Source organism: Ceratina calcarata, unplaced genomic scaffold (assembly GCF_001652005.2).
Source record: "Ceratina calcarata isolate Rehan_Ccalc_2016 unplaced genomic scaffold, ASM165200v1 scaffold2.2, whole genome shotgun sequence".
Classification (NCBI taxonomy): Eukaryota; Metazoa; Arthropoda; class Insecta; order Hymenoptera; family Apidae; genus Ceratina; species Ceratina calcarata.
The window spans coordinates 24,657-50,022 of NW_017141592.1; the positions used below are offsets into that span (position 1 = coordinate 24,657).

Below are 25,366 nucleotides of genomic sequence, written 5' to 3' on the forward strand. Positions count from 1 at the left end.
AATCTTGTTTTTTATTACAAATTTTATTGATTATTCTGTCAGTTCAATTTTTCATTCATTATACTATTCCCAGTAGATTTTAGTATTACTAAATTGAATCGTTTTGCTAAACACTATCGTATCTACTATGTTTCTTTATTCAATTTTCTCTTCTCGGTTTACGAGATTTTTATCGAAATATGAATTCAGAATGTCCTCGTATAATACATGAGACATCAATAAAGGATTCAACGATCGAACGCGGGAGGTTCTTTAAAATTTGTAGAGCCGAGTTTCCGTACTCGAGTAGGGTTGACTCCTCTCTTCCCTGGTCTGTTTTTTAAGAAACAAGCAAACCAAACGACGAGAAGTTTTTCCTACGGACGGCTATTCTTTCTGCTTCTGTCTTCGCATTTACTTGCATTAACTTGGCACAAGTTAAAGGACCGACTTCTGTTTAAAACATAGCCCACGCACGAATTCTCTTTGGATTATTTGATCGATCAATCCACCAGTGTACTCAATATCAACACTGTTATCGCGTTACTTAATCCTCCGTTTTCAAATTTTGCCATATTTATAATTTTAAACTGTTATGTACAATTTGGTACTGCATATGTACAGATAATATTTCCTGAAGAGGTAAGATCGGATACATTTATCCGGTATTAAAAGAAAATAGTGATAACACTCGTACACGTGTGTATTTGTAAAAAAATATGCAGTTCAGGCTCTAAATAATGAACAAGAGACCTTACTTTCGCAATTATTGCCGTTTCACATCTATTATATACTATATAGACATAGTTCGACTTTACGGCTCAACGACTGTACGGGATCGGATCTAAATTTTATTTGTCTTCGAATAAACGATTCCTTTATCGTACACGATATTCTATCACCTCTATACATCGATGAAACTTCTATGTCAGCGTGGTTGCAGAGCGACTGTCAATGCTGTTCGTGTTCAAATCAATTTTCGATAATATACATATTCACCATGATTGCAACAAGCCATACGTATAACACATTCGTCACGATCTTGCTATAAAATATGTCTCTTAATCTAATTCGTTCTATGTTACTGTATAGTTATATTAAGTAATCTTTTTCGAAAGATAATGTTTTAGGCCCGAATTTATAGTCGTTTCTCAGTTCTCAACTGCTTGTTGCATATCTGAGTTTCGTGATACATGACTGATGAAAATCGAAGATATGTTTTTAAACGTTTTATTTCATTATTGATTAAGATTTCTTAAAATTTCATTGAAGTGTCTACGGTCATTGTAGTAGGCTTACTCACTTCAATACAATTTAAAAAGATCTTATTTAATAATGAAATAAAACTTTTCATTGAGCAATTGAGAATTGGAACTGAGGACTGACAAACGACTATAAATTCCAGCCTTTGGATCATGTTATAAACTTAATGTATATGGCATTTTAGAGTATACGTGTATACACATACATTTGTTTGTAGTGTACTGTGACCGTTATCCTACTACGTGTTCCTATTCCATGTCCATCATTATAATAAATAAATATTCTATTCACGTCTCAAGTTTATCGAAATTTTCAAACTCTTATGGAATTGCATTTACCGACACCGATACTACATACTTATCATATTTCTCGAGATAACGAAACTGTTCGGATTAAAGTAAATCGTTCGATGATTCACAGGGGGTAGACCGGCTTATTCATCTCTTCCAGCTCGATTGAGGCGTCGATCGATTCTATCCGTCATATAATCATCGTAGCCACCCTCAAGATGGTCAAGAGAGAGAGAGGCGCCCCTCCCGCAAGATTAATACCACCCCGAAACCACTTTACCCGATACTTAATAATACCGCAACCACGGGGTCGTTTTCCACAGCGAAATTAAAAGGGAAACATTCAAAAGGCAACACAGATCGATAAGTGACACTGGGCTTTTTATATTCCCGCCTCGGAGACGCTGGACCTCCAGAGAAGTGCAGGCTGGAGGTGGTTTAACATTCTAAATCTTGCAGCTTTTATAATTGGTTTCGTATCTTACGATGGGAAACGTATTAAAGCCATTATCCAGAAGAGTTCCATCCCTAGCTGGAGTGGAAAAGGTGAGAATGAAACCGATACAGATAGGAACTTGAAACGTACTTGATGTTGTCTTACTACAATAAAAGAAACGAACAAGAGGCTGTATTGAAATAATAACATATTGCAATAAGATTTAAAATACATGTTACGTTTTTATTAGTTTAATAAATGCAAGTAGAATAAAACAGAATGTATTTCAAATAAAATTCGATCGAAGTTGTATAATAATATGTAATAGGAGCTTTAGTGTCATATTACCAATAGAATTCTCATATGAAAGTGGCAAAAAATATTCAATGCACACAATTATAAATTTCTCTATTACCTTTTCCTACAACAAATAATAAAAATGTATTAGTATTGCTCAATATACCCTTTGAGTATAGAAGCTGCGATCGATAGGTTCGCGAAACGATAAAATTTAACTCTCCAGAAGCGGATAGAGAGTACGGAAAGGAGAGAGAGGAGAGGTAATGCACCACGTCTTCGAACATACCGTGCCGTGGAAAATGGATTTTTACGGGGGGGAAAATGTGGCACATATCTGGGAAGGGTATTCCCGCGATATAATCGTGGAAAAAAAAATTCACGCGTATCGTTCAGATAATCCATAAGGAAACTTTTCCATCTACAAGATTTCTGGAACTACTATCAAGAGTATTCATATGTATTCTTTAGCCTGATTATGATTACTCCTGTTGGAAAATTACAACGATAATGTAAGACGATAATAAAGATGTATTCGGGAGCACAAGAAAAATTTTTTAATCGTTATTAAACTATTATTATCTTTCTAAAGTTAATAGAGATATGTGATATTACCTTTAGGTTTACGATGGTAGTGATTTAATAGAGATATTTACTTAGTTTTCATTTATTTATTAGGCAATGTAATACGATTTAAAATATGGGAGAGAGCATGGAGAGAAGTTTTATTAAAAGGTTTTATTATTTTACTATACGATAGGACAGATACAATTGTTGAAAAAGTAACAACAAAAAGGAGTACAAGACAAAGAGGAAAAAAGTTGAGTGCAGATCTTTTTCGGCGGCGGTCTCGATGGACTTTAATCGCGAGCCTAGTGCAAACTAAAAATTCACCTTGTACTTTTCGACCCGGGACGAGGAAGTCCGATGTTTTCTCCTTCTCCTTTTCTCGTTTCCCTTTTTTTTAATTTCTGTTTCTCTTTCTCTCTTGCAGTTTTTTCATATTCCAACGACGACCGGCGAAAACGTATTAAAGCGTTTTTCCAGTGGACGAGAAAAGCAGAGGAAGGTTGGGGAGTAGAAACGGGTGAGGGAAGGGATGAACACGGTCGGACAGAGACGGAGAAATAGAAGGAAGAGGCAGACGTTGACGGGAAACGGGAACCCGGGAAGTTGAGTTGGCTGGCCGGGAAAAATGGTCGTAGGACAGCAGGAGAAAATAAAGGGGAAAACGGTTCGTATGAAAATGTAATTAGGGGAAGCGTGGAAGCTCGGCTCATTGCGGCCTCGACCCTTTTACTTCGCCACCTTCTCTTTCACTCGTATCCTCCGCTTCCTACCCACCAACCCCCGGCTTCTATCTCTCTATCTGGTACTACTCTCTCCCTCCTCGCTGCGCGAGATTTCTCCTGTTGCCTCCGATGTGTAATTTGTTAACCGCGATGCCTCTAAACGATCACGAAATCCACTCGTATTGTAATCCTTAATTTGTATCAAAAATTTCCTTTTCCTAAAATAAAGAAACATGAATGCAAATACTCTTTCTTTTCTTGAACGTAAAGGAATTAATTTTTTGAACAATGGATTCGATTCTTATCAGTGAAATTGATGTAAATATGATTCATATCCTTAATCAAAAGAAACGAAGAGAAATCATTATAGACATTCATATAATGAACATTCCCACCACTCATCACTTGAGCCATCGTCATCGAGGAAGACACATAAACCTCTCGAAACGGCAATCGGATTATTGGCTACGTCGCGTCGCGTCGCCGGTGGCGGCTGGCTTGTTGTTCCATTTCTTTCAATAACAGCCGTCCCCACCGGTCGTACAATTTGCATTTCATTACGCGACCAACGGTTTACTTCGTGGTTGTGTCCGTACTGAGAATTATTATTCGCGATGTCAGGACGCGGTTCGAGTCTCTATGCTTTACACGTGTAAAAAAAACGGGGTCGCGGACGAAGGAGGGATTGGGAAAACTCGCGACGCCGCGCCAGAACGAATGAACGAGACTACGACGGCAACGCGTCGGGGAAAGGTTTCGGGAGGAAGTGTCTTCGCAATTTAACTTTTACGATGCGCCTTGTCATTTCTATCCGGGCTTCTGCTACGGAATGCAACCAACCCCTGGTGTCTTGTACTTTGTCGCGAACTCTCGTTCCCGATATCCGTTGCATGCAGCATCAGAAACGCATGCCAGTAGTTAGCGAGATAACTTGCAGGAACTATTCGACGCGCGTTACTTTTTATAACTCGATTTTTTTTCACGGCTGGTGGTACGCGCAACTCGCAACCCGATATCAGCAAAAATCTCCAATCTCGATAAAACGTTCTGTAAATTAGTTGGTTACATTAAATCACGCAAACACATAACAATATTCCAGAATGCATATTTTTTTTATGACAGTAACAGATTTCTATTCAGTTTTTATTTCTTAAAAATATTTATAAGGACCCGATTATAGAAAACTGTTTTCACATGATTGTCATCATAGCAGTATTATTTATATTTAATTTTGTCCATTACAAGTAATATTACTATGCTTGTATAAGCAAGACCTACGTGAATAAGCGATGCTTCTAATTGCTCGATTTAAAAAGAAGAAAAACGGGAGAGCGGTCGCGAAGAAAAAGGACTGGGCTATTTATTTTGTACGGTTAATCGCTGGAATTCGTGGCGTTTTAATGCGTGCTCTAATTGAGCGTGGGCGGCACGCTGCTCGCGCGCAAAAGTAAAACGTTCGCGAGCTTTCGAAACGGATGAAATTCCCTGCGGCGAGTACGGTCGAAGGGGTCCATAAATTTTCGCGTCGCCTTATGGAGAACGATGCAATGTATCTCTAATGAAATTGCGAACTCACGATTTCTTTCACATTAATCTCATTTTCGTCATTTTTATACATACCATTGAGTCTGTATTTCCCTGATCGAATGACAAAACATTATATGACATTTTTCTGAAACTTCAGATTGTGTCTCCTCCTACTTTGTAACTAAGGAAAACTGAATAAATGAAATCGCTTAAAAATTATTGTTGCCATTGTTCAACTTTTCATTGGCATACACGTTTTCCGCAAATAATTATCTGTTTTGCAAATCGGTAAGTTTAGCAATAGGTGATGGAGGGCAAAAGGAACGCGATGACGATAACTATAACGACTTGATCCCCATTTCCAAATGGTCCATATCACAAAGCATCTAGCGATGACGATTCCACCTACCCCAAGTCGCCATCCTTAAACAACTTTTACTCCCTGGTCCGAGTGTTCGCGTCGTAAAGAGCGAAAGAAGCATTCTTGAAAGGTGCGATATGTTGTGCACGTGTGTATATGCTTTTACGTACATATGTATGTATGCGTGTTTCGCGGCGTGAAGAAGTTGGTAGGAGTGGGCAAGAAAACCAGGGAAGCGAAGCACGAGTTGGAACGAGACATCTAGTCGGGTAGCAAATGTGAGGAAAAGAGGCAGGCAGACCGTCGAGGGTGTCGGAGAGTGCGAGAAACGCGAGAATCGGTAAAGTTGATGGAACAAAGACAGAGCAAGCCGCGGCGGCGCGAAAAAGAAGAGTCGGCGCTCGAAGCGGGAAAGGGAGTTAGAGTTCGCCGGTGGGAATAGGATGGAAAAAAGAGAAAGAAAGGGAGACACTGTGCCAAAGAGCGGAATGCAACGGCAGAGAGAGGAGGTGGTGTCGGTGGGGTGAGGACTGACAGGAGGCGTTAGCTTGGGATACGCGGACCCGTCATACAATAAATACGATATTTGCACCCCACCCACAGTGGAATAGAAGAGTGAGGTGGTGCAGCCAGGACGAGCGGGTGGTTGCGGCGGTTCAGGGGTGGCAAAGCGCGGGGACTCTGCGCGCGGGTGTCTATGCGGGGGGGAGGGAGCAGGGTAGGTTTAGAGGATGCGGGTGGGTGGCGAAAACGTTGGTCGGTCGAAGGGACGAGGCAGTGGCGAGTGGGCGGTCTGTACGATGGTATAGATTTTTATGTCTGCGAGAAATACAAAATGATGGATATAAACCTTCCTCGCCTCGCCGTCGTCCCCTGCCTCCACCTCCTCTGCTCTCTCTTCTTCACTCTCGGGCGTTCCGCTCTTTTTCTCTCTCTCTCTTTTCCCGATCCCTCTCTTGCTTTCTCTACAACCGTCTCTCTCATCGCCGTACACTCTCTCATGGATACGATCGTATACACAGTTTACCCGGTGCACAGCGACGACGTGATCTCCGCGAGAGTATACCTCTCTATGTGCGTGTGTACAGGGTGTATCGTTCCGAGAACAGCAGCCGCGGAAATCAAAGACATCCTTGATCATTTAGGTTGCTTTCTCAATTCCGATCATATCAGAATAGAACAATCGATCTTGCCAAATGAGATTCTCCAAAGCTTTTACATATTTTTTATTATCATGTTAATTGTATTTTATATTACTTTAATCGTGACTATATCTCTGATAAGAATAATTTGTTTCAATGTGACATCTTCTCCTAAGTTACTGAAGTAATTAAAGGACTCTGTTACATATGTATACGATAAGATAAATTGCGACATGGACGATCGCGCATATTTGTTTTTGCATGGTAGTAGATCGAATAATGAAATTAAACTGAATTTATTATAATATCTTAACTTTAGTTCATTCTCATGCAGATAACACGTAGGAAACAATTACAAGCAAGATGCGATTTATATCGCTTTCAAAGGCACTCTAAAACATACCCTAAAGGCCGGAGCCCCTAATAATCTAAAATAATCGCACAATTTACAGAATCGTAAAGCTCAAGTAATACTAACGCTTCTCCTTCGCGACAATGTTCTTTCAACTCCTATAAAAGTGACCGGCATAATAGGCAGGCCTCAAAGACGTCTCTGTCGTCCAAAGAAGAGGGAACAGTGTTTAAAAAGCGGTCTGCACGCGTGACCGGTTATCCCCTCAGAGCCAATGAAGTCTCCTTCGGAAGCGTCCTCGCCGCCTCCTGCGGCCCATTATCCCCGCGGAAGAGACGCGGAAGGCCTTTACACATTGAAACGGGACACCCCGTATAGACGGGGGTGCACACAGGCGAATATACGTTTCACACGAATACGCGGCAACCTCACCTCGCTTACAGAGAAGGGAATGGGGGAGTCTCTTTCCGGCTGGCGCTCACGTTTCCCCACACCAGCCGCTCGACCCACACCCCCATAGCTACCCAGCCCCCAAGAGCAACCTCGAACCTAACCTGTTCTCCCCTTGCCGCCGCCCCTTCAGTATCCTCGTGCGCCTCTCCTTCACCGCTCACCGCCCGAGCTTCCATCTCCGACCCTCCTCCGCACTCTTCTTCCGCCTCATCCTCCGCCACCCGCCACCATCGCTGTACCGCGACCCTCTACGGAAGCTCAGAGCGAATGTTTTGTCATCATACCGCCCTGCCGGGGCGCCAGCAACCCCTCTTCCCACCGATCCCATCCCCCTTCTCACAGGCCACTCACCCCCGCTAGCAGCCAAGGCCCCGCGGCAGATACACTTGCGACCACGTACACACCTCGAATTTCCGCTTTAGCTATCCCGAGTGCTCCGTGGACGTGCGTATACGCACTCGCGCTCGCATCTATCTATATCTTTGCACGTGTACACGTTTGTCGCTGTTCATTCATATGTACATAGGTACGTATACAAAACCGTTACACATACGAGGTCGTATGTAATTCGCAAATCCACATTGATACAAGTACACTCACAGGCTCAGCGATTATAGACTCTTGACCTTGCTAATGCAAATGCATTGTTTGATGATCCAATACTCAAACGGGATGCACCAGAATGCACCTATCCAATAAAAATGTGTATGTACAGTACACAAGAAACATTGTATAATTCTTTGCTCCTCCGATATTATAAATGATAGCGTCTCAAATCTGTGCACTCAAGCACAAGTATCGTGTTATCAGGTATCATCTGACGGCTACTTTTCTTAATGTTTAATTTTGTAAAATTTCTGATGACGTTTAAACGTTTAATACCATTGCATGTGCATCGATTTTAGAACCATAAGTTTTTGTATGTATTATATATATCTATGTAGGTACGTATTAAAGCACGTAGAAAAAAATTGAAGGCGTACGAGAACCGTGACGAACGTAGAAGGAGGATGGCTAGTTAGCTGTGCGCGTTGCTCTGTAGGCCAATGTGTTTGCCCTTTTCTAGCGTGCTGGAGGGCCGGGGGGGACCGGGGGGTGGTGACCGCTCGACACTACGCGGCGCATGGTTCCGAAAAAGCGTGGCCAGCACTCTTTCCCTCTTTTTCCGCGTTCGCCTGTCTTTCTCTCAGATCCTCTTTGTCCCGTGACTTCGACAGTACACCAGGCGGTAGCGGGATGGCGCATTCTTTTTTTTCTCTTCGCGTCTGTACCACCACCCTCTACTCAGCCACCGCGATACTCTCTCTTTCCCCACTATCTGTCTCATCTCATCTTCCTCTGGCTCTCGTTTGATCGTCGTTTTTTTCGAACGCTCGCTCTTGTACATCGGCTTGCACAGGGAGGCCCGGCTAGATGGGCTTCGGCGTTGATAGGAAACGCGGCTCCGGGGATGCGGTGGGACAGAGTCGAAAGGGGGTGAGTTTTTCGAATGGTATCTCCGATATGTAGTAGAGACTTTCGAACGAACCTCAATCCGTGTACGTATATGTGTGTGTGTGTGTGTACATACTTTGGCGGGCAGGTGTGTCGTGTACATCGCGGTCGCAGAAGTATGCAGCGGCGGGAACGCTGATTGGTACTTCTGATGGTACTGTGATGCCGATTAATTAATTAATGAATTAATTAATTACTTCGCGTCGACGCAGACGACGACCAGGCCTCGCTTGGAATCACCGATCGCACGTTCAGCTATTCTCTTTTTTCAGTTTCCTTTTCCTCTTTAATTACGACTCGTCCTTGCCGAGAGAGGCTGCTGATCCTTGTTGCCAGTTGTTTTTTCGTATCTTGAAACTATTGTCTAGATTCTAGATCTATCACAACGGACAAGGCTCGGAGGTTTTCGGAAAAACAAACGAGGAAACTTTGTTTTTGGTATACGCTATCATTCATAAGTATTTAAAGAGCAGTTGAATATGATTCGCTAAAAGTGCTTGGTAAATCGAATTAAAATTGAAATCTATCAAGCGAAAATTTTTTTTGTACAAAATCATTTCAAATCCGCGAAGACACAGAAAAATATATATTAAAAAAAATACGTATATTAGGAACTTATATACAATTAGACGCATAAGTGTTCGAATACTTACAAGTATAAGTATAAAATATAAATACGATTTTACTGCGAGCAATCGGGAAACGGGCGAAGATTCGTTCATGACCCAAATATTTTGACCTATTACATGCATGCTCGTATTCACCGGAATCCGGTCAGGTCGTTTAATTATCCGCCCCATTATTCTGTTCTCCGTGTATAAAAAAAGGGAGAAAGAGAGATGGTTGAAAATGAACAAGTTTTGTGGTAAATTACTTGATCATATGCAATTCCTACGATAATTGTATAATTATATGTATCTGTTCTATGCACATAGTATCTCGCATAAATTTTCTATTTCTCAGAGTTCCCAGATTTAGTTTTTAGCGAATCTAGTTAACAAACCTGAGTTTGCACTAATCGAATTAGGCCCGAATTTATAGTCGTTTCTCAGTTTTCAACTGTTTATTACATATTTATGTGTTTCGTGATACATGATTGATGAAAATCGAAGATACATTTTTATACGTTTTATTTCATCATTGATTAAGTCTTTTTAAAATTTTATTGAAGTGAGTAAGCCTACCACAATGACCGTAGACGCTGTATCACGAAACACATAGATAAGTAACAAGCAGTTGAGAACTGAGAACTGAGAAACGACTATAAATTCCAGCCTCTTAGTGGTCATCGTTTGACGTTCAACTGATGCACGCATAAAATACGCACACTACCACTGGATTGGTAGATACAATAGATCAACAGGATATAGTCGACCAACGGGGGCGAAGCTTGCCGCCAACACTCGCGTTCTTCAATTATGCCTCCAGAGATCATAACCGATTAACTCAGTCGCTTTTAATTAGCGATTGTCGAAGTCGTTCAACGAACTTCGCTCGAAGTAAGACAGAATTATGGAGTGTTCACACGACGGAAATCTTGACGCGATTCTCACAAGACCCATAATTTTCAGCAGCTGAAGGCGGTCAATCCAGGGTCGCAGTCCGAAATGCGAGATATAGGATAAAGCTCGTAAAAGCTGGGTGCCTTAGTGGACCTCGGCCAAGAGTACGGAACACATCCCCTGCTGTTTAGGTCCAAGTACCTGCTGGTCAAGGTTGTTTACTTTCCATTCATTCTTCGGTACGGCAACCAGACCCATCGAAAGAGTCAGTTTGGCTCTCTGCGAACCGTCTCAGGTCAGGAGATGAAATATAGCAACCGTTCACATTTTCCTAAAGGAGTAGAAAGTTTTACTGCTTCTCTCTACATCTTGCATTTCGGACTACGGCATTGAGTTGCCTTCTTTCGGCTGCTGAAAATCACGGATCTTCTTAAAACGAGTAAACACTAATTTCAGAACACGAACTTTTAAATTAACAAATATTATCTCTGTTCGAAACGTATACAACAATAAACATAATTACCTAACTAATTTTTATAATGGAATTGCGAATCGTATCCAAGAAATGTCATCTCATTATACAAAAACATTTTTCGCATTGATTTTAACTACGCGATCGAAGAGAAGATCGACGTCGTCTTGGGACACCCGTTAAACGCGACAGATCTTCAGATGTTTATATTCATCGGCGGGTGTTTGTACAGTACGTTATTAACAAGAGGAAAAAGGAGGAAGGCGCGGAGAGAAAGACACAACGAGATTCAGAAAGAATAAGACAGAGGAAAAAGAAACGAGGATTGGCTGGAACGCGAAAGAAGTAGCCCGCTGGGGCAAGAAAGACACGTCTCCGATGCGACGCATCTCGGTGCAATTGCAAGCAGGTCGACACAGACCGTTTTGTAACAAGAGCCCTGCTCGGGGATATCGACCATTCTGAATGAAAAAATAATGAAGTGGATAGATAGAGGATGAATGCATAATGGAAAACACAAAGAGGAGAGAGAGAGAGAGAGAGAGCGAAGGGAGTGAAAGGTTAAGAAGCGCAAACGGGAGGGAGAAGCTTCTTTTAAATTAATTATCAAGGTGTTATCGATCTGAATGTCGTGCCGAGCATCATGTGACCGATATCAATCGTGACACGAAACGTGTTTTCCGCGGGTATCGCGGCTAACCTATTCAATTGATCGCTAGAGCTGGCTTTTCTATAGCGTAGAAATGAGAACCTTGTTTGCTCCCGTCCCGCGTTTACCGACGAGGGCGAGGCACGGCGACGTTAGAGTGGCACGCGAATTTTCTTGCATTTCAAATATTAACCGAGCCAGGTAGCTGTGTTGTTCTAAGAACTGACGAAAACCAGAGTGGCATTATGCGACGACAATGACGACCTGTTTCGTCTGATCGTTCGTGGCCATGCCTCTATTTATTGTATGTTCAAAGTTACTATTACATGTATGTAACCAAAGTCGTGTTCCGAAAATGCGGAATTTATTGAACATATCTTACCATACTTGACACTTTACATGTTATAATTATTGAAATTAAAAAGATTGATAATGGGGCAGTTTCATACGCGTCATAAGTAAAACTTACGGTAACTACAAATGAACGTTACTCGAGCTTCATGGAGCGAGATGGAGGTGTAGAAAATAATTGAGCAAGAATATCACGTAGCCGTAATACTCGAGTTTCGTTGGATTACCGCTATTTAATCGATTCCAGGCAATACGAGGCCACAAATCAATAGGTACCGTTTGGTACAAGTCAGGCTTATGACGTCTATGACAGACATTATGAGAAAATTACGATCTTATCGCGTAGTACGGCTTTCAAGTGGCTATTAAACTCGACTAACAGAAATCAATTAAGAGCACACACACGTCGCTTTTTCCAGTTTGCGAATTGATTGTTTAAGAAGGAACGTTTTATGTTTCCGTTAAGTTACAATCTAATTCCTTTTCACTATTTTCTTTCCTTGAGAAGCAACGGCACAAAATTTATATTGTCTATTCTCGTTTAGAATGTTACTTTATTTCCTTTTTATCTTCCTCTCCGTGCAAACGAAATTATTGTTACTTTTTATTACAGCATATCATAGAAATAATTTTAAAACAGTGTGCATGACGATGTGTCAGTATTTGTAGACACACATTTAAAAACTGTATCATAAATGAATGACAAATTCCAATATGACAAATATTCTCTAATTAGGGACGTTTCCGTTAAGCATGAAATTTTTTAACAGAAACATCAGTTTCAAGAATACAGGAGTACAAGAATGCTCGAACTAAGCCGCAATCTCTTATCTCAACATTCCGGAGGACAAACAAAAATGTACATACATGTACATACGTATACCGGTGGGTCCCGGGTATGCGTGCAAAAGCGGGAGAGCACACCCAGGACCTTTTCAATTTTTCGTGTAAAAAAAAAGGCGCAGCCTCCTGGCCGGGATGACAGGTGGAACAGGTGAACAGGGCGGAGCATCGGAACCGCGCAAGAGCGACAGTCAATGAAAAAAATTGTCCCGCGGTAGTATAGTCGAGAGAAAAAGAAATAATACAGCGACGGATCCATCAGGAAGCCACCCGGATTCTTTAATATTACATAGGCTCTGCCGTCCCTGTCGAACAAGGTACGTATCATGCGTACGCAGTTGACTGACTGTATGTACATATATATTAATCTGTACAGTATCAAGCATACATATATCTAATGGAATTTAAAATTCAATTACTTATATTATTGTAAAAATCTATCCCAAACATTTTGCGTAACCACTAATAGCGCACTTGTGAACGAAAATTGAATGCAACCAACGGTAGACGTATAATATTTTCAATTCGTATAAAATGTATTGTAAGTACTACACTTCAGGGAAGGAACTTCTAGAGGAAAACAAGGAAGACAAACGCGAATCGCAAGAAGACAAAAAAGGAATGAGAGATACTTGAAAAGATAGAAAAGAGTTCGTGCAAAAGGGAAGACGCGTACTGGTAGACAGGCGCGAGAGGAAGAGAAGGAAGAGAACACACGGCGGCCGACCAACGGGGTCGGACAGTGACGAGCGGGTAGGTAGGACCCACAAAATAAACTGAAACCATCTTCCTCTTCCCATCTCCCTCGTTCTATAGCCGCGTCACCTCCACCTCTGGCTGCCGCCTCACCTCTGCCACCTCCAGTTATTCCTCTCTCCTTCCGCCTACCACCTCCCCACCCTTGCCGCACCCTGTGCTGCCCACCCCCACGCGTCGGTTCCTCGGCCACCTCCGCGAGTACCTAGAGCTCGGCCAAATAAATTACACCGCCTCGTGACGCGAAAAAATCCAACGAGTCGCTAGAGTGAACGAGCGAGCGGACGAAGATGCGGGAGGAAACAGAGATGCGGAGAAGAGTGGGGCGCACAGTATGCGAATTCGAGGATGAGGAGTCGTTGCCAGAGGTATGGGGTTATAAAGAGAGACTGAGAGAAAGAGAGGATTCGAAAGAGGTGGAGAAAAGAGGAAAGTAGAAAAGGGAAGGAGGACAATGGGAAGAAGAGAGAAAGAGAAAGATAGAATGGGATAAAGGCTAGCACGCGGGGCGGAAATAAAGAGAGAACGAAAAAAGTGGAAGAGGTCGGGGGGTGGGTACCGCGGTCCGCTTTAATTGGTTCGACGTGGTCAGATGAAAAATTCAACCACCCTCATCCTCCCCCTCCAGCTTCTCTTCTATCCACCCGCTCTTACTAACACCGACACACGGTTTCACCGTACTCTACGCGCGCGCCGTGCCGCGCCGGTCGGATTCCCATCAGCCGAATCTACGTATCTGCATGTCTATGGTCCTCCTCTCATTCCCTTCTGCAGCCCCGGGACAAAGTATTTCGGCCGTCCTTAGGTCGCGTTTTCGCCAACGATAGGTGCTCATTAACGTTTCGCCAATCGTGAATCATACCGGTTCTCTCATCAGGAAAACTACGAACACGCTATTCGTTAAGCGAACTGCTAATACAGACGTCCGCGTTCGAAGCCATCTGATCTGACTCCGATCGCGTTTCATTCCTCGTCAACAAAAGTGTCTCGCTTTTGCCAAACTTTTTTCGTAACTTCGACAGACAATTAATCTGCACTCATCCCTCATCTCCTAATTCGAGTTGTCCTTTCCGGACTAAATTAACACATTGGAATGTCAATAGACAATTGCTTTATTGAAAATCAGAAAATAATTTTCCTTGCTTTCAGGTGTGTAATTGTGAAAATCACTTGAAGATCAGTGCAATAAAGGAGAATTGTTTGATTCATAATTGGCAAAAACGCTCTCGAAAGATCGTCTCTTTGATATGGAAACCCAATAAACCAGCAGGTTAATGACGGTCGTGTATCAGACCACTGACCTTAACTCGGCCATCCCCCTTTTCGACCACAGGCATTTTGAGTGAGGGCACCGCGCGCTCGTCAATGAAATCACCGGTGGTCACTCGCGCACACAACCGAAAGTCACGAAACTCACCCCAATTTCTCTAACGTGCATCGCGCTGTTCGTTGTCTCATTGCTTCGAATTACGGCGTCATCTAACTAAATATCGAACTATTTTAATAAAAACTCTGTTCCAAAATTTACTTATTTAAGAAAAGAATTTGTATACTAATAAGTATCATTCAAATCTAAGATTTACAATACATGTGAAAAGTTATACATATTTGAAAGGTACGTACGTTGTCGAAACTTGTCCTACATAATAGAAACGAGTTCAGATTCGCGTTAAGAGAAAAGTAAACTTTCTGGTCGATCTTTAAAGAGAGAAAAAGTTCCATTAGAACATTTAATTAACGAAAAATTGCACTTCTATCGAGCACCTGAGTAAGAGCCTAATCTCCTTTTTACATCTATAATCCTTTTTCGCTCCCAGATTAAAAATAAATAGATACATTTTTAAATCTATTCTTTTTCATCCTTTATGAATGAATATCTCATTAATAAGATAGAAAATTATTTTCTACTATTTCAATTACTAATATTTAAAGCTGGTAATGAACCTACCTACAGCAAAGGGAGGGTTAATCATTGTCAACGCTCAAAGTACTCCTCTTTCCGTAAAAAGGATTATAAGTCCGCAAGAACACGTACCTTTCTCTCGGCACGCTAGCTACGGCATTATTACAAACGCGTCAAACTGTAAAACAGATCGGGAATTTTATTCCGACGGCGCGACTCGGCGGAAAGCGGTTGCCTGAAAGACACGGTGTCACAAAGGTGGTTACAGCGGTTAGAGACGAGGTGCGCGGAGGTTGAAACGCAACCTAACTCACCCCCGGCTTCCGTGATACCTCGAGCGTGTGTGCGGTATTTCCATCTTTCGTCGTACCGGTAACAGGGCGCACCGTTGCTCCTTTGATTAATGCTTTCCTGCCGAGCCGAAGAACGGGGTGGTAGCTTCGGGGTGTGGAGTTTGGGAGAGTGGGCGTAAAGGGTGGAAGGCAGAGGAGAACTACGACTAATCCTCTCATGGGCAGAAGCGGAGAAGGAAAGAGGGACTGAATAGTAGTTCCAAGAGCCGAGCGTGGACACGCGAGAACTCATTTCCGGTTATATCCTTCTATCTCCTACTCTCTCTCTCTCTTTCTCTTTCTCTCTCTCCCCTTAGTTTCTGTGTAAGTACGTGTCTCCGACACTACTACGTGCGCAAAACCCAGATGACTGAACGTTAAGCTGAGTTTACACTACACAATAAAGCTGGCTTGTAAAATGAATTGTTTTATAAACTAGTTGTAAAACAGTTACACCTGCCTATTATGACTTATTACAATATTATGCATTCTAAGGTCTACATGAAATATTATACAGAAATATAATTTTGTAACATACAATGAACATAAATATTGTAAAATGAGAAAATAAAACAAGTTGTTGTTTTATCAGTGTAGTTTTAAATTGAATCGATTGTTACAAAGAGTAGATTTATTACATTACAGATTATCTTGTAATACGAGAAATATTATTTGAAACGATCTTATATGACATCTTTCTTACTGCTCTTATAACAGATCTATATTATAACTTTATTATAGCCTTACGTTACGTTGCAAAGCGTAGACATAGCTTTACTAACACGGACGACAGTCTTCAACTTTTGCTCTGGATTGTATACTGTTGCAAATTGCATGCAACCATCCGTGACGCATCGTCTCGTGCGTGTGTGAATAAATTTCTACCCTTGCGTGTATATTTACAACAATCTCTCCGTGCGTGCTCCGTAAATCTGAAATCTTCCGGAACACTCATTGTGCTTAAGGTGAGGACGAATAATTGGTTGTGTCGATTGCGGGACTCTTTTGTTAGCTAATTTCGAGAAACTGTTTCGATTAATGAGGACTTGATATGAAGATACCGGGAATTAAAGGAGAAAGAGACTCGATCTTCACGGAAGAAGCATGCAAACGGTTTCTAGAAACGTATATGAGATTTTCAGTTTCATTTATTTCAGTGAATTGAAACGACCGAATTGTTTCATTCGAGAAATAGTGTAAAATGCGTTGTACAGATACTCGTTAAGGAGCTAGGGTGATCACATGATTTTTCTAACATTTATCGATGAACTTTTTCATATTTCTTGCACTGTTTTATAAATAACCCAGGCAGAAGCATCCCAAATTTTTCATCCTCATACAAAAAGATTTTTTAATCATGCAGTACAAGAATATCGTTGATGATTTTATCGTTGCGAACAAAAGTTTCGACTGTTAAAGTTATACTGTATTTAGTTCTAAAGTTTGAGAGTTTTGTTCGAACGGGCGCACGCAAGTGCTCAGTGATGTGAGTATGGTGTCCTCAAGACAATAGAGTGTAATTCACATATCTCTTGCATTCATACCGCGTCACATGCCGCGAGGTTTAATGTTCAAAATTAACGTGCCCAGTTTCCTGCTGAGACTTCCATTACACTGCACCGTATGCCAGTGCATATCTACCAGCAGTGGTCCTCGTATACATGGACACATGCAAACAACCGTCCAGTCAACTTTACCCGTGCGCGATAATAATTTCATTAACATCTTTCTTAAATGTTTCTCATCTCACCCATACGTCATAGTTTATTTTAGACTATTAGCAAATAAATTACGATTTATATTAACGTTTATGAACAGTTATCTATCGATCGAAATTTAAAAAGCAATTACTTGATCAACGTCAGAGTTGCATTGCAACGAGAACGTAACTTGAAAATAGTACTCCGTTCGAACTTTGTACGGAATACACAACCGGATTTTCGGAAAAGTTAAACGAATAGTTCCTAATGGCACGCGAATTCCGGGAACAAATTACGTTTGCCATTTCAGTCAATACTACAACGAACACGACGCGAGAAATAAGTCCGTAAAACTTACGCACTTCGCACAGATACAATGAAACTTCCAATGTAAAGTGAGTATTCTATTTAGAAACAACCATACTATGTAGCTATTCAAACTGTAAGAAGGTATGATTAAGTATAAACAAACTTAAAAAACGACATAGATACATAGACAAATAGAACGTATTTTGTACTGTCTACATAAAAGCTGACGATTAGTTGACGCCACCTTCATGATAAAAAACGAGAATATTTTTACTAACGATGTAATCATAGCTCGCAAACACCATCGAGTCAGAGATCCGGCTTCAAAATTCCCAATTTTTGCTGTTTCGACTCTCAGGTTGGCTCTCGCCGATACAATTGTGCGCGCTACACCAGATCGGTACACATGTAGGTACATACACTGTCGCTTTGGTCGATCGCACTTGTTCAACGTACACTCGTATATGTATATGTACGTATACCTGCGCCGGTAAATGGAGTTCATGACGGAGTCCAGTCAGTGCCTCAAATTCAAACAAACTTTCAGCTACCCTTGGGGTTCGAGGGATTGCCCGTGTAAACGACGCGTCGTTAGTTCCCCTCCAGGATAGAGAGAAAGGCAGACGACTTGCAGAAAATAGGGGTGAGGTAGGGGGGGAGGGATGAGGGAAAGAAGGACCAAAGTTGGACGTTGAATTCGCACACGATCGTGACTTAGGACTCCATGGTCAGGACTTTCCGAGGTTCAACACGACAATTGAGCGCGACAGGTACGCGTATCCGGTTTACACAGCTCGGAAGCAATTTCAACGTTTTACTGCTAAACGCGAAAGAAAGCCTCGCCCTCGCGAGGCGAGCTGCTTTTGAGATTATAAGGAAGGCGGTAGTTGCGGTACTGGATAAATGCGCGAGTTTCGTCTGCAGAACGAAATAGAAATTTAGTGCATAATAGAATGTTATTCCAAATTGGGAAAGTAGAAAAAAATGTGAAAGATTGGTAATATTAGTAATAATATAGTACCAGAGTATGAATAATTTGTTAGAAAAGAGGCAGCAAAATTGCAGACTGCAGGTCTTTTTTTCTTGCAGAAAGTTTTGTTTTTGAGAAAGACTTGTTTCACAGTTCATAGCTGAATGACTTTTCTATCAGCATTTTCATTCATCGCCAGTATTGACTCGGAAAACCACTGGACCTTACTCCTTTTGATTTTCACCCGTGAAAATGTACTCTACATAGCAGAGGGAATACAAATTCCTGATTAACGTGGAAGCCTATAAATGCTTAATCTAGCACTCTGTTACAATCTGCTTCTAGAAGAATTCAAAACAGTAAGATTAAACTGTTTAACAATCAATACACTAATTAATGTTTAATATTCTTTTATTTTTCAATTGATCTAAAGTCAAATCGATGCCACACTCTTTTTACTGAGGCAAACAAGTGAGTGAGAAACGCAACGCGAATTTCGCGTTCCTAGCTTACGATACTATACTTTATATGTATACTGTATTTTAATTTTTATCAGCTCTGGCACGCGATTTCGAGCTGGGTAGTGGCGAGGAGCACGTGAATAATGAGGACGTCTATATAAACGCTTTCCAAGAACTCAAAAATTTCTGACTGTGAAAAACGTCAACATGTTGCGATGTTGTACGAACATGAAACTTTACGTAGCGTGCGAATTGTCGAGTAAATGGAAACGAAATACAGATTAAAAAAAAAAAGATTTATGATTCGCGAATCTTTCTTAAACGGTCAAGAACATGTTTAGAGAAATGCTGATTATAAAATAAACGCATTAAGAAAGTAAAACTCTAATAAAGTTAAAATAAATAGAGGAAAAGAAAAACGGATTTCGAATTATCTGAACAAAACCGAAGAGTAGGTACCTACGCGTTTACGTTTACATGGCAAGTGGACTCGCAAGATATCGCGCATTCACTACTACCCTAGCGTGCTAATTACGCTCCCGTTCTAGGATGGGTAGGTAGCGTGCGCGAGCATGAATGACCATTTATACCCTTAGCCGTAAAAATTTAAAGAACCCGAGTAATCCGAGACGCTGCAGTCCCTTTAATTTCTACGGGGCTGAATTCGTCGCGGCGGAACGTACCGAATAGCGAGAGGAAAAGCGACGATTCCGTTTGCGCTTTCCTCCGACGCTTCTAACAACGTCGCGACGCGTATTTAGGCGACGCTCGTCACTTTACCGGCGACGAGAGAAAACGGCGTTCGGGGTCCAACGAAAGGACTCGGGAGAACGAAACGAAAGTGCGCTCAAATGGAAATCGGAGGCTGAGAAGCGAAAAGGTAGAAGCAAGAGAATAGAGATTACGCGAGAAACAAGTACAGTTAGCGGAATTAATATAGCAAGGTCTGTAAACTGATCTCTTAACTGACAAAACTAAATGACATTGTAAGATCTGGTATTTTATGAGATATTGTGGATATTTTTTCTACATATATGAGTATAGCTCTCATACTTCATTCTATTTCTATTAGATCAAATTTATATTTACAGAAATTTTGCTTCTATTGTGGACAAAGAGTACAATTAAATAATGAAGATTTAAGATCGCATCAATTATTTCCATCATTAGTTTTATAACAAAATTATTCCCGTGATAAGAAAAAAATGTTTCATCAATAATAGCACTTTACTCTCATTGATCTTAAAACAACGCTATAACCCCTCCAGGAAGTGTACACTCGCGAAAGAGTATTTTAATCGTCGGGAAGCGCAACCAGGTAGAGGGAAACGCTCCGGACGTAGCAGTTCCCTCCCTTACTTCCTGCTGTACCTCTTACTTCAGGTGAAGGGACGGAACGGGTTGAGAAAAATAATCCAATTTAACGAACGAGCGAGCGAGCGAGAAAGAGAGAGGGAGAGAGAGAGAGAGAGAGGAAGAGAGAAACGACAGAACCAAGCAGAGTTCACCTGTTTTCACGGTTTTTAATTACGCGTCTTCCCGCTCGCACGCGCGCGCAACATACTTTGTCGTCGCGATTCTGACAAAGGAACCAGTTTTCATGGATATTTCACGGAACCACGGGGACGAGGTGAAATTCGCGCGACTCTCGACTGCTTGTTGCAAGCCTCGACTTCCAAATGCTACACACAGCAGCGTTTACCTCGCTTTTCCATTGGTCGGAGTAATCCAATTTTTAGGCAACTCTCTTTTCTCTTATTTACTTCTTTCTGTCTGTTTTGCGAATCTTTCGAGATAAATCTTATTCTGTTTGCCTGGTACATTCATTACGAAGAGAATAAATGTAAGAATATGCGACACCTATTATTAACAAATAACGAACCTGTGTCTATTTTTTACAAAAAGTGATATAATTTTCGATACAAAACGAAGATGCATATTTCTATCTAATTATCACGTTATGTTATCAATTTTCTTTATAATACAATATCTAATACTTTTACTATCAATGTGTTGACAACATACTTTCCGTCTAGATATTCTTTAGTTCCATAAAGAAGCTATAATATTAGATCGTTTTCTATCTTTATCATTGCTGAGTGAAATACAACGCCAGTAGAGTAATATTGACACTTGAATTTTATTTGTCTCGATTTTGAATGGCCTAGATAACCCGTGGAATATATCCGACGACAGACGACCAGAATACGTGTATCAAATTGGTATAATATAAAAATATTTTCATTCAGGATCACATCACAATTTTATTCAACCCATTTCCTGATAAAGTAAGCTATATTCATCTCCAACAATTCTCGTCTCGTACAGCGTAAGTTCAGTATTCAGATCATGCTTGATACTTTTAAATATCATTAAATAAAATAAATGTTGCTATCATCTTATCAATAATCTAGTGATGCATTTTATCTTTATGAATGATAAAAATCATTCAACAATTGTTTGCATTTCTTAGTAGTATATGCAAAAATCAGATATTTTCTTAAAAGTTGTTTCTAAAAGGATCCCATTAATACAAGATAATCACGGACAAGTCTCTCTGGAATAGCATTAAGTGAGACGATGAGGCGAGATACTTTCGAGGGGGGATGCGCGTATTCTTAAATGGCGCGTAACAGGTGGATCGAAGGTTGCGCGCGTTCACTTAAAAACAGGAGCTCCAGCATCGCGCGGTGGCACGGTACGAGTGTACCGGGGCGCGAGTTTCCATAAAGTAAAAGATTTAGACTCACGTGTCCGAGCTTCTCCTCCTTCCGCCTCTTAGGATCGGTCTCGAGGTCGGGAGTACGGCTACGAAATTTCTCCGGCGGTGACACGGATCGCCTGAGCCTCTCGTCGGTGAGCGCGATCGGTTTACGATCCTCGGGCGTCTCCGCCACCACCCGATGCTGCTGCAGGTCCGATGGTTTCAGAAGCGCTTGCGCCTGTGCTTGAACCGCAGCCGCGGCCGCCGGATGAGGCGGCGGAGCCAGATGAGGTGGCACCCCCGCGGCCGCTGCTGCCGCCGCCGCACCCGCGAACCCCAACAGCCCCGCCGGTGGGAGACCGCCGACCACCGCACCGTGTGGCAGCTGCTGCGCGTGAATCTGTTGCTGTAACACGCAACAATTGCTACCGTTACCTTTCCCTTTATGGAACACAACCTTTTTTTTTTTAAACCTGCTATACGATTTTCAACGCTAAGACCTTACTGTTGCATACCCAATCTTCTTACGTCCTTCTTTTTATTTGGACTAGTATATGAATACAACTTTTAATTTTTGGCATAAATAGGCATTTTGTAGGATGTGCGCAAAAACATGTTTTTTTTGGATGTACCTTGCAAATTTGTCGTTTCCATAAAAAATGAAAGTCATGAGTACTTAATGTCACAACGAAGAGAATGACGTATGCAATGTATTAATTGGCAATGGTAAAGTCGAGCCTCTCCTAAGACCTAACATGTAGAACATATGAGCATCAATTAAATCTCATCTGATATTGTTACAAATTTCTGCTCATCTATAATTCCAGTACAAATAAAATTCACGTGTACAACGGGACGCGTTAATGATTCTTACGTTGCCGCAGAAATTACTTGGAATATCTTTATATCGTTTGAATTAATGTGTATAAAGCGGTGACCCAATTACGAAATAAGAAACACGGTATCAGCGTGAAATAAATGTTTTAATGATTGTGCATTCACGCTTGCTCAAGAGCCACAGCGACCCTCTTCAAACGAGTTAACCTAATTTTATATCGCTACTGCATAAATTGGCAAGTTCCGATTTGGGCCTCAGAAAACGTTAAAAAATGTTTCTCTACGTTCCTCCTCGTTCAACTCTTTCATAATAAGAATTACTATAAAAATTTTATTACGCACATCCATATGAACGGATAGACATCGCTGTAACAATAAAAAACCTGACTGCATATGGCGCTTATTAATTAAAAACTATATCTTTTAAATGTTCTAACTTGTATTCTTAAATATTTTTATTCTCATTCGTCGTTTTAGTATATATATGTTAGGACAAAATAGAACTTACCAGTAACTGCTGTAAACCCTGTTGTTGTTGTTGCTGCAAAAGGACAAAGCCAATATTAATTAAGCTATTATCATTCTTGGATTGCGTTGAAGAATCGAATTTAAAAGCGAGCAGCTCGAACAAAAAGCACTATTCGCTATGCCAAGATCCAATGTCCAGCCATTTGCCAAAAGTGATAAAGTTAATGAGGTAGGAATCAATGGTAAAGAGGCTCACCCCGATTATAGCGTTCAGTTCGGACATCGTGACTTGCTTCGCCCTCTCTACCGCATTGGCCACCTGCTGCTGATGCTGCAAGCCATGCTATCATTATCGCGTCGTTGTCACTCTCGATTGTGAAATTGTACGGCACGCGTGCCAAACAGAAAGTCAAAGACTCACCTCTTGTGCCAAGAACGGTAGTAGCTGGACGATTATTGCGTTCAACCTCTTAGCGATCTCAGTCTAAAAGAATGTGTAACGCAAACGAGTCATCAGTCTGATGTTAACTTAGAGTCGATGTATTAATGAAATAAACATGCCAAGTATACACATAATTGTACAATTCATTTCTATACTATTAATTAACGTTTAAAATTATAACTTCATAATACAATATCGAAGCATCGTTGCAGTTAGTTAACAACGCGTGACAGTGTCGTTTTCAAAGGAGAACAAGAGTATTGAACACCGCGACGTGCGAATTTCGATGCGCGCGTATATCCGATAATTTGAGGAATTGATTGAAAAATCGTCCAACCGATCACGCATAGTGTCGAGTCACGAAAACGCTGTGCAAATGTCATGAAATTTCAGGGTTAACGTAGCGGCCGCAACGCGAGACGGGCGTTGCGACACGACGAGCACGTGAATCGTGCGTTTTCGAAGGCGTGTACATACATACATACATACATATGTACTTAGGTACATCAAAGAGTCACTCATTAATGCGCGTCGATTAAATCGATTCGCAAGTGCACCGACGACGGCCACGTGACGCGTGCCACAATGACTACGTATGAAAGAAAGAGCACAACAGACGAAACATCATAAAACTCGTTTCGATATTGAAACGTTCCATAATCATCCTTTTTCACGTCTGCGAAACGTGTGTTTAACGCGCAATTTGTTGAATTCACTATCGGGTCGTGCTGTAATTCCAATTATTCGCACTCCGAAAGTGTTCTCGTAATTTTTTATCACATTTTTAACGTAAAATGTGCTTTTAATGAAACACAGATTTTTGCGATGTAATTTGATTCTCTGAAGCACTGTCGCGCATTGTTAAAAAAATGAAAGTTGGAGATATTTCTTCCGTCTCCCTTTTTTACGAAATACCGTTAAAGTATTAAGTATTATAAAATTACTGCAAGTTGATACTTTCTTATTATCGTCCCTGAGAGGATACGAAACGAGGAACGTTTATCGAGCCGCGAACAGCTGACATATCTGCGTATCATCGTGTCGCGGTTGACAAACAACAATATCTAACAGAGCACGCGCGCCTATTACGTGATTTCGACAGATTAGTTTCAATAATTCAACGAATGCGATCAAATATGTACAGTAATCAACATTACGGAGATCGACACACGACCGGAGTACCTATCGCGAAGCGCCAATATAACGGCCTAATTGCATCGGAGCGTACTAACAACATTACTCCCATGCGCAAATTAATACTCTATTTATACAATGGTGTTTCATCCCCGATATGATTATCTGCCTTTTATATTGCTTTCCCTCATTGCTATCACATCCCGCGTTTCAACGTTTCGATTCAATGAAAACAACGATGAAATCGACTTATTAATCGTAGTTCCGGAACAACCTTTAACATTATGATTTTTCATGATGCATGCATTATTCGACTGACGAAAGTCGAAAATCTGTCGATTTCCAATTTTAGAACTTAAGCTTGAATGTGACGATCCTTACTCAGAATACCATTCGATGTCACGTTCATGTATACTTTTTTCACAGCAAAAAAACTAAGCGTAATTATATACATCTAATTCATTGTATTTTGGCCCCCATAGAAACATAGACAAATACGCATCGCTATAGTGGTATGCGACTCCGTGACGCACTATACGTTCGTATGATTAAGGATGTATTGGCTATATAATCAATCCCAAAAGTTTATGTACCTTAGAAAAACGCATTTCCTATAATTAAAAAGAAATCAGACGTCGGAAGAATAA

General features: G+C 41.2%; 1 protein-coding gene across 8 annotated transcripts in view; it reads right to left on the reverse strand.

Annotated features, from left to right (window-relative positions):
- gro (TLE family member transcriptional corepressor groucho) overlaps positions 1-25,366 on the reverse strand; it is an 81,580-nt gene that overhangs the window by 15,463 nt on the left and 40,751 nt on the right. For 4 of the 8 annotated variants that reach the window (XM_018019683.2, XM_018019682.2, XM_018019684.2 and 1 more), the window contains exons 6-9: positions 23,565-23,627; positions 23,400-23,486; positions 23,184-23,216; positions 21,885-22,244 (exon numbers count right to left, since the gene is read on the reverse strand). In XM_018019683.2, the coding sequence (XP_017875172.1) occupies positions 21,885-22,244; positions 23,184-23,216; positions 23,400-23,486; positions 23,565-23,627 (543 nt within the window). The remainder of the gene's footprint in view (positions 1-21,884; positions 22,245-23,183; positions 23,217-23,399; positions 23,487-23,564; positions 23,628-25,366) is intronic. The other 4 variants (XM_018019687.2, XM_018019686.2, XM_018019689.2 and 1 more) reach the window with 2 other exon arrangements.